This window comes from Tupaia chinensis, unplaced genomic scaffold (genome assembly GCF_000334495.1).
Source record: "Tupaia chinensis unplaced genomic scaffold, TupChi_1.0 Scaffold000078_1, whole genome shotgun sequence".
Taxonomy (NCBI): Eukaryota; Metazoa; Chordata; class Mammalia; order Scandentia; family Tupaiidae; genus Tupaia; species Tupaia belangeri.
Window position 1 is genome coordinate 5,483,448 of NW_006159539.1, and position 10,673 is coordinate 5,494,120.

At 44.2% G+C, this 10,673-nt stretch overlaps 1 protein-coding gene across 1 annotated transcript in view; it reads right to left on the reverse strand.

Annotated features, from left to right (window-relative positions):
* Positions 1-10,673, reverse strand: part of AGBL1 (AGBL carboxypeptidase 1) — a 542,019-nt gene that overhangs the window by 142,381 nt on the left and 388,965 nt on the right. Inside the window, exon 19 of the mRNA XM_027769246.1 lies at positions 9,480-9,609. Coding sequence (XP_027625047.1) covers positions 9,480-9,609 — 130 coding nt within the window. The remainder of the gene's footprint in view (positions 1-9,479; positions 9,610-10,673) is intronic.

Consider the following 10,673-nt stretch of genomic DNA (forward strand, 5'->3'; position numbering starts at 1 on the left):
CTTGGCTGTCTGGCGAGCACCCACGCCCTTTAGTGAAAACCTCTCAAAAAAAAAAAAAAACTATTCCCTTTTCATTTTTTTTTTAGATGTTTTAGATGTTGAAGGAAGAGAAGCTGTGGATGGATGCCATCTTTACACACAGTCTCTGTAAACCCATCAGCCTGGGAGAGGCCCGGGCCACCTGTCTCACTTGGTGGTAGATACCAAAACCCCCAAGTTAAGAGCATTAATTTATCTATTTATATGTCAGACCCATCAGGGAAAACAGGTTGTTGGGACCTCAACCTCCATCAGGAGGTGGGATCTAGAGTAGTGTTTCTGACTTTGAAGAGGTTTCTAAGTTGTCTGGGTAAACCTGGAGGCAGGGACTGAGTACTGATCCACTACTAGGCTGTTGGAGGATGGCTTGGGTGATATCCAGGTTCTTGATGTTTTGGATAAAGAAATGAATAAAACACACACTAGCCAAACCAAAGTTGTTTTGTTTTTTCTTTTTTTGGAGAGGTTTTTGCTACAGGGCGCATGTGCTCGCCAGAAAGACAAAGAGAGACAGAGAGAGAGAAAGTGAGAAATCACCCCCTAGAGGGGATGGCCACACTGCAATATGTTCTTCTCCATTCTCCTCTCAGGATCTGTGGCCCACAAGCACATGCGCCCAGCATGAGTTTAAGCCACCGGGTCCAGAACTCGAACCACAGTCTACTACATGGGTTTCCAGCGATATAGCCATTATGCTAACTGCTGGTCCCAGCAAAGGATAGTTTTTTAAGTAAAAGCAAAAGTACACCCCTGAGAGATTGGAATGGACTCAGAGAGACACCGACCGAGTGGTTCAAGAGCCCCAGTGATTACTTTCCATGGAGTGTATAATTCTTTCATGGGGGTTGTGCCAAGTGATCATTGGCTAGGCTCCCTGACTGCTTTCAGCCCATTGGCTATATAAAATGCGCCTGAGCCCACTGATTCCCCTCATTAACTGTGTCAAATGTGACCAGGCCCATTGACACTGTAAGGCGGAGGATTAGCTGCCCTCACCAGGTTTTCCATCCAGCCACCTGGGCGGATGCTCCAGCCCCTTTCCCGGGTGCCATTTTCTAGCTTTCTTCCTGCCTCAGCACCTGCCTGTTTTAGGTTAGGGACTTGCCTCACGATCAGTCCTCTTGCCTATATACTGGGCAGATGAAGCACCTACAGGTCCCCTTTGGGTCTTTTTTTTTTTTTTGGAAAGATTTTCACTGTAGGGCGCGTGTGCTTGCCAGACAGACAGAGAGAGACATAGAGACAGAAAGCGAGAAATCACCCCCCCAGGGGGGATGGTCACGCCACAATCCCTTCTCCTCCATTCTCCTCTCGGGATCTTGGGCACGCACGCACACGCGTCCGGCGTGAGTTTTAAGCCACCGGGTCCTGGACACGAACCGCGGTCGACTACGTGGGAGTCCAGCGACATAGCCATTACACTAACTGCTGGTTCCCCCCTTTGGGTCTTTATCCAAACCTTCTGTTTTGATTTCTGGCCCTCCCTCACAGGGAACAGCCTCAGGGCCAACCTAGTTCATCAGGCCCTGTCTCCACACACTTCTCACCTCCTCCTCTACCAACCCAGCTTCTCACCCACATACCATTTCATCAGCTCTGGGCAAAGGTGTCTTTTCTTTTTTTCTTTTTTTAAGTGTTTGTTTGTTTGTTTGTTTGTTTTCGATAGGGTGTGTATGCTTATCAGAGACAGAAACAGAGGGAGAGAGAGTGAGAAATCAACCTCCAGGGAGATGGCCACACTGTAATTCTTCCTCTCCATTCTCCTCCTGGGATTTTGGGCCCATGTATACACACGTCTGGTGTGATTTTCAAGCTGCCAGATCTAGGACTTGAACCATGGATAGCCATGTGGGAGTCCAACGCCTTAACCACCACACCAAATGCTGACCCTGAGGCACTTTTAAAAAGACTGAAGGGAGAGACCAGCAGTTAGCATAATGGCTATGTCGCTGGACTCCCATGTAGTTGACCGCGGTTCAAGTCCCGGACCCAGCGGCTTAAACTCACGCCGGGCACGTGTGCATGCGTGCCCAAGATCCCGAGAGGAGAATGGAGGAGAAGGGATTGCGGCGTGACTATCCCCCCTGGGGGGGTGATTTCTTGCTTTCTATCTCTCTGTCTGTCTCTGTCTTTTTGGTGAGCGCACGCGCCCTATAGCGAAAACCTCTTCAAAAACAAAACAAAAAAAGACTAAAGGGAAACAGTGATCCAGGTAACTAATGTCCTATTCACCCCTTCACCCCACCTTCTCACCTCCCTGCATCCCACAAAAAAATTAAAAACAGGAAATTTGCTTAGATACTGAAAAATCTGACATGGAGTACCCCACATTTTGTGCCCTTGTAGTACCTAGAAGGTGCGTTGAAGAAAACAGAGAAAAGAGACAAGTGCCCTTTGCTCTTCACTGTAAGTGTATCCAAGAAACTCGAGCAGTTCACTTCAATGTGGATGATTTGTGTCAGTAAAAACACACATGCAAATGTGGTTTCTAGTGCAGTAGAGGAACTCTGCTTAATCTTTACCCTACTGGCCTGAGAAACAATTTAAATGAAAGAACAGAAAGTCAAATTTAAATGATCTTCATTAAGATCCTCCATGGACATTCTGTCCTCCTTTCTCCAACAGTGATACCAGGATTTGTTTTGTTTCTTGTTTTTTGTTTTGTTTTGTTTGTTTGCTTTTCGGCTAGCGTATCCTCAAATGCCAAAAAACAAAAACAAATACTAACTCTTGCTCTTCTGCCACTTCTGAGGAATACAGTGGAAATAAAAGAAATAGTGTACACACAGTATCTGGAGTCCCTTGGAGACAAGTGCTACAGGAGGGAACATGCCCTCCCTTCTCCCTCCCCCCCTTTTTGTGCCTTTTTAAAAAGAAACTGATTAACTGAAAACATATGCCAGAGCGACAGACTAAGACTAGAAAAAAAAAATCATTTAAGTAACTAAAAATTCTATTCCACTGGGTTCCAGAGAAAGACAAAACCAAATATGCTCACCCTGTCCCCTGGCAGAAGGCAGTCCAGTGTGTACAAGTTGTAAGCGGAAATCAATGAGCACTTCAAAGAGCACTGGAATCCCTTTACCAACATGCACTCACGTAGCCAGAGCTAAGAGGATGGGAATCGATTCCTCTCCTCATTCTGGAAAGCTCCGATTCTTAATGCAGTATGAGGGCCAGGCCAACTGCGATGTGGCGGCTCAGAAGAAGCTGTCGCCTGGCTTTCCTAGAGCTTGCAGCAGCCTGAGATCTTTCCTCCACACCTGAGGCTGTGCCCAGCTGCCCCCTCGCCCACACGTCTCCCAGCTCCATGAAGAGCTCCGCAAAAAGAAATTGATTCCATGCCTCCCGCTAGTTGACTATAGAGCCTGGTTGCTTCGTTGATTTTGTCTGACATGTGCCTTTTTCTCCCTTCAGATACTTCCCTTTTTTTTTTTTTTTTTTGAGAGGTTTCTGCTATAGGACATGTGTGTTTGCCAGAAAGACAGAGAGAGGCAGAAAGTGAGAAGTCACTGCCCGGGGGGGATGGCCACACCACAATCCCTTCTCCTCCATTCTCCTCTCAGGATTTTGAGCACACATGCACAGACATGTGCCCTGCATGAGTTTAAGCCACTGGGTCTAGGACTTGAACCGTGGTAGACGACATGGGAGTCCAGTGACAGAGCCATTACACCACCTGCTGGCCCCCTCATTACATTTTAGAACTCCATGATTTTGTTTTGATGTACTTATTTTTTCTTATTTAAATAGGTAATGTGAGCCTACAGTGAAAAGCATGAATCCTGTATTACAGGTCAGTGGGTTTTGGTGTAACTGACTCTGCGGTCACCATACAGAATATTTCAACGTACATAGAAGTTCCCTTCTGGCAGCTCCATGTCTAAATTTCCTTCCCTCGGGGCATCCACAGTTGTATCTTCACAAATTACTTTTATTGATCTTGAAGTGTACATAAATAGAAGCAGAGTTAGTCTTTAGGGTCTAGCTATTTTTACTCAACATGTTTCTGAGATTCACTTTCTTCACATTATTTACAGTATTAGTAGCTCATTTTTCAATTATTTCTTTCTTTTTTTTTTTTTTAAGAGAGATTTTTGCTATAGGGTGTGTGTGCTCACCAGGAAAACAGAGAGAAAGAGAAGTGAGAAATCTCCCCCTGAGGGGAAGACCACGCTGCAATCCCTTCTCCTCCATTCTCCTCTCAGGATCTTGGGCATGTATGCACACACACTTGGCATGAGTTTAACCCACCGGGTCTGGGACGTGAACCATAGTCAACTAAGTGGGAATCTAGCAATATAACCATTACACCATCTGCTGGTCCCAAGTAGTTAATTTTCTAAAGTTGTAGGTCTGGTTATAATAATAATCCAATGTATGAATATACAAACATCTGCTATGTATCCAGACTTTTGGATCCAACATCTGACTCTAAATAAATGAGACCTGAAGTCTGGGTTTAGGAAAATGGGAACACGGTCACAGAAGGTCTGCGTGATATCAGATGAGTCCAAAACACCAACTGAATAAAACACTTTCTTTCCTTTGCCACATGCAGTGACCCCAAACCTAGACTACTTGGTGGATCTTCAGTTTCACAAAGCAGAAGATTGAAGAGACCATAGTCAGACCTGTAGAACCATTAAGAAAACTATACTTGGGGGAACCAGTAGATGGTGTAATGGTTACGTCGCTGGACTCCCATAGGGCTGATGGTGGTTCAAGTCCCAGACCTGGAGGCTGAAACTCATGCTGAGTGTGTGTGTGTGTTCCCAAAATCCTGAGAAGAGAATGGAGGAGAAGGGATTGCAGCATTGCCATACTCCTCTGGGGGGTTGATTTCTCTCTTTCTGTATCTGTCTCTCCAGTGAGCATAGTTGCCCTATAGCAAAAATCTCTCTTTTAAAAAAAAATGTATATTTTTCAGTCCTACTAAAATCAAAAGCAAAAGAAACTCTTACCTACCCCTCAAGTCTCCCTGAGATGGCAGCTCTAGTCTGCGGTCTTTCCACAACCCTGAGAGAACATGTCTTGACCCCTCATCTGTGTTCTGCTGGTATCTCACTTGGGCCTTGTTGACCGTCTTGACTATTTTGTGACATACTCTTTCCTTTGTGGATCTCACTTCACTTTCCACACAAGTAAACTGTGGGCTCCTCAAAGAAAAGGGTGATATTCTTCAAGGGGTGGGACATGGGGAGTTGACTTTGTACTGGTGCCTAGCACAGTGAATTCAGACACATGATGTAAATAAATGAATGGACAATGAAGGAGTGCCCACGTCAGTGGGTGGGTACAAGGATGGATGAACGGGTGGATACAACAATACGAGAATATCGCCATGCTTCCATTTTTTTTACCCCAAAAATTTACCTATTTCCTTTATGAGGGGGTAGGAAGGGTGCCTCAACAAGGTCTTCAACCATGATCACTATTCTTCAGCTAGACAGGACAGCAGCCATGCCTGGCATGTTGAGGCAGACCAAGAAAGCACACCCACAGTCACATGGTCTTCAACATACCATGTCAGCACCCTGGGGCCTGCACTGCCTCACCTGAGCTACTGCAGTTCTGTTTTTCTTATTTTCTTTTTTTTAATAAAAAAATATTTTTTTCCTATAGGGTGTGTGGGCTCACAGAGAGACAGAGTGATAGAAAACAAGAAATCATCCCCATGGGGGATGGCCACTCCCCAGTCCCTTCTCCTCCATGCTCCTCTTTGGATTTTGGGCACACATACACATGTACCTGGCATGAGTTTTAAGCCACTGGGTCTGGGACTTGAACCACGGTTAACTATGTGGTAGTCCAGCGACATAATCATTAAGTCACCTGTTGGTCCCACCATAGTGCCTTTTCATTGAATGATCTGTCTGGTCTTTAGCAATCTCCAGTGCTGCCAGTAAAACTTTCTCTCACTGCCCCACATTTTCACTGGTCCCAGGAGTTCTTATTAATCTGCCCACCGGTGCTCCAGTGGCATCGGGAACAGCTGGAACCTCCTTGCCTCCATAGAGTGATTTCCCAGTGTTTCAGAAAACATTTTCATAAGCTCCAGAATCACAGCTCATCTTCAAGCGCTGTCGCCCGAGTCAATCTTGACACGGTGGCAATCTTCCTGGTGCAGGACGGGCCTGAGTATTGAGGGAGTAGCAATCTTCTGCTCTCAGCAGGGGACTGGTTAAATATAGCCCGGTAGGTAAGGAAAAGGTGATGTTGAGCCCATTGGAGAGCTTTGTATCCCTGTGAATAGCATTTAGTACTCAGCTGTTTCTCACCCACCTCTCAGATGGTCCCAGCAGGAAACAACTCTGTGGCTGTCATGTTTATAGCTAATTAATGTTTATTTATATTTTTAAACAAGCCTTTCACCTGTCACACTTTAAAATAAATGTTCTGCTCTTCAATTAGAGGTTGTCAGAGCAGAGAGGAATCCTGTTTCAGTGGGGGTTGAGTATGTTGTCTGTGTAAATGTGTATCAGGTAGGGAGTTCTTTTCTTCTAAGTCTCTCTCTCCTCTTAGAGCTAGCGTTTCCAACTCAGATATACACCCATTTTTTTTTTCCAAGTTTCTGCTCTGCAGACCAAGAGCTTCCAGAGGGTAGACAGCAGAGATTACAGTGCTGATCAGGATGCAGTAGGGGGTTAGGAGATTGGCCAGAAAATATGTACATTTTGAGCCAGTAAATGGTGTAGTGGTACATTGCTGGACTCCCACATGGCCGACTGCAGTTCGAGTCCTGGACCTAGTGCCTTAAAACTCATGCCAGTCACATATGCATGTATGCCCAAGATCCTGAGAAGAGAGTGAAGAAGGGATTAAGGTGTGGCCATTCCCTCAGGGGTGATTTCTCACTTTCCCTCTCAGCATCTCTATCTCTGTCTCTCTCACCAGTGAGTGCACATACCCTAAGGTGTGTAGACTAGGATTTTTTTAAGGAGGAAGGATGTGCTTTGCTCTCTGTTATGATTAAGATCATGGTTTGTCCCCCAAAGTCTCATGTTTTGGAATCTGATCTTAGTGGGCAGTGATTGGCTATTCCCCCAGAAAGTCTTACATTGGGACCTGACTGTATTGATTGCATTATAAAGGTATTAAGTGAAAATTTAATTGTTTCATGGTGTCCCAGCTTGAGGCTTTTAGATATGATAACATCATTAGAGTGCAGCTTTTATGACTGAGTTATGTTGGGTATACAAGCCAGGGCGGTGAGACCAGACTAGAGAGCCATATACTTAGAGATAATAGCTCCGCTTGAAGTTCTGCCTCCTGCCATTTTGGGATGCTCTTAGACTCTCCACCCACCAGAACCATGAGTCACTAAACCTTATTTCGTTGTAATTCGCCAGTCTCAGGTATTTCTGTTAAGATGTAATAAAGGGTTGACTCAGCAAACTTGGGTTATTCAAACCCTGCAGACTAAAGAAAGGTACTGCCCTTGAGTGACTCCTGGGAGATAAACTTTACTCCCTTAGAATATTCTGGGGACCAGCAGATGGCATAATGGCTATGTCACTGGACTCGCACATGGCTGACCACGGTTCAAGTCCCAGACTTAGTAGCTTCAACCTCACATCAGGCACATGTGCATGTGGGCCTAGAATCCCAAAAGGAGAATGGAGAAGAAGGGATTTCGGTGTGGCCATACCCTGGGAGATGATTTCTCACTCTCTGTCTCTCTGTGTCTCTCTGTGTCTTTCTGGCCAGCACACCCACCCTATAGCAAAAAATCTCTCAAAAAAAGAAAAAAAAGCATATGAAAAAAATCCTCAAAAAAAAAAAAAAAAAAAGCAGGAAGGAAGGAAAGAAGGGAAGGAAGGAAGGAAGGAAGGAAGAAAATTCTGCTGGAGAACAGTGTGCCTCTCTTGACCTTGGGGTGGTGCCAGAAGGTTAATGCTGAAAATCTAAATAAATAAATAAGACTCTATGTTACATCGTCATCAATTTTTTCAAAAAATAGTCATTGAAGGTTCCACTGTTTTGGTCCCATAGTTGATCCTCAAAAGGTGATTAATGGTAGAGATGACGGCTTGAACTGGCCAACAGGTGAGCTTCTCCACTCTGAAATTTCTGAGGTTAAATAACTGTCCACATTTGGACATATGGACCTTCACACTTTTACAGTTTAGGGACAATGAACGAGCACTTTTATGTGAATCTTTGACTGTTGTTTCTTTTTTCTTGAGTCAAGGCCTCTGGTTTCAACTAGTCTGTTTTTCATCAATTGTATAGAACTTGAGGCTTGGGAGAAAAGTCTACGTAGAAAATTACCTGTAACAGGTCCATAATCATGTTTGTAACTAATAAGTATTAGTGGAACATGAATGTGAGTACTTAAGAATTTAAACACTACTTAGTAGGTATGTACAATGTCTTGTCTTATAACTGAAAAACTGGAAAAATAAAGACCCAGGAAATGGCATGAAATACAATTATTTTTGCCATGGTTTCAACAGTGAATATGATTTGTTCTTGTTATGGGATGAACTGAGCCCCCTAAAAAGATATGTTGAGATTCTATCCCCGGAACCTATGAATATGATCCTCTTTGAAAATAGAGTCTTCACATATGTAATAAAGCGAAGATGATGCGATACTGAATTAAGATGGGCCCTATCCAATGATTGATGTCCTTAAACAAAGAGGGAAATTTAGATATAGGCATGCAGAGGTAAGATGGACACAAGAAAACAGAGGCAGAGACTGGAGTTATGCTACCACAAGCCAAGGCACTCCAGGAATTGCTGGCTACCAGGCCAGCAAGTGGCATGGCGGTTAAGGCCCTGGACTGCCACATGGCCAATCATGGTTCAAGTCCCAGGACTAGCAACCAACTTGCCTTCTCACTTTCTCTCTCTCTCTCTCTCTCTCTCTCTCTCTCTCTGGTCAAATTAAAAAATAATAATAATAAATGACTAACATAAAATAAATAATTCTTCTTTAAGAAAAAGAATTGCTGGCTACCCCCAGAAGCAAGAAGAAGGAAAGAGCTTTCAGAGTGAGCGTGGCCTACCACCACATGGATTTTTTTTTATTTTAAATAATTATTTATTTAATTTTATTTATCCATTCATTTATTTTAATTTGACAGAGAGAGATACACAGAGAGAGAAAGAGAGGGAAAGTGAGAAAGCAAGCCACCAGGTCTGGTATTCAAACTGTGGTCAGCCATGTGGGAGTGTCCAGCGCCTTAACCACCACACCACCTGCTGGTCCCCCTGCCGCATGGATTTTTGACTTGCAGGCTCTGTTGTAAGCATCCTAGTTTGTGGTTGTTAGTTACAACAGCCCTAGGAAACCCATGCATTCCCCACTAGAGCTTGTTACGCACAGGTCTTTGGTCTTTGATTGCTTTTTTCCACCTTGAGAGAAAATACTCTGCCTCCTGGGAGGTAGAGGGAAGCAGCCAAGAGTGTGAAGGGAGAAGGAAGACTCACCACGGGTCTCCGGCCAATGCTGCTCAGGTAGTAGAGAAGTCCTTTGGCGTGGTAGATGGTTGGCTGGAGATGAGCATTGGGAGAGAGCCACTGTCTGTTCAAATCCTCCCCTCTCAGCGAGCATCTGTGACTACCGGAACAAACAATAAGCAAATAAATACACATTTAGAAGAAAATCACTTTAGAAAATGAAGCTTAACAAGACAAACAATTAAACTAATGAATCCAGCTTCCTCTGACTTCTGCCCAATTGGCACCCATTCTAGATGTCCAAAAGCTGCAGATCTGTCCTTACCCTTGCCAAGTGTCACAATTATTTACAGCCCCACAAAGAACTAGAAACCATATTTGACTTGATACTGGGTTATCAGAGTTTTTTTTTTTTTTTTTTTTTTTTGGGTGGTGTTTTGCTATAGGGTACATGCACTTCCCAGAGAGACAGAAAGAAAGCAAGAAATCACCCCCCCACCACCACCACCAGGGGGGATGGCCAGCCATAATCCCTTCTCCTCCATTCTTCTCTTGGGATTTTGGGAATGCACACACACCCGGTGTGCATTTTAAGTCACTGAGTTCAGGACTCGAACCGCAGCCAATTATGTGGGAGTCCATCGACACTGACAACCATTACACTATCTGCTGGATTATCAGAGTTTTAGGTCAAAATTTGGGAAATGTAGTTTCTCATTGTGTGTGAGAGAGAAGAAGAGAGAATAAAAGAACAATTTCAATAAATTTCCCAGGGCCCTTCAACACTACAAATAATTAAGTTGAGCTCAATCTGTCACTCTGGAGGTATTATTCCTGGTATTTCCAGCTGACCCAATAATTCTGCAAGGTGGATAATAAGCATGCTAATGAAGAAACAGGCTTAGAAATTATTGAAAAAAAAATATAGCCCAAGATCTGGGACTAGCAATGGCATAATGGTTTCATCACTAGACTCCCACATGGCTGACCGTGGTTCGAGTCCTAGACCAGAGGCTTGAAACTCATGCTGGGTGCATATGCGTGTGTGCCCAAATTTCTGAGAGGAGAATGGAGGAGAAAAGACTGCAGCATGGCCATCCCCTCCGAGGGGTGATTTCGCGCTTTCTGTCTCTCTTTCTCTGTGTCTCTCCAGTGAGCACATGTTCTCTATAGCAAAAATCTCTCTTAAAAAAAAAAAAGAAGAAAGAAAGAAAGAAAGAAAGA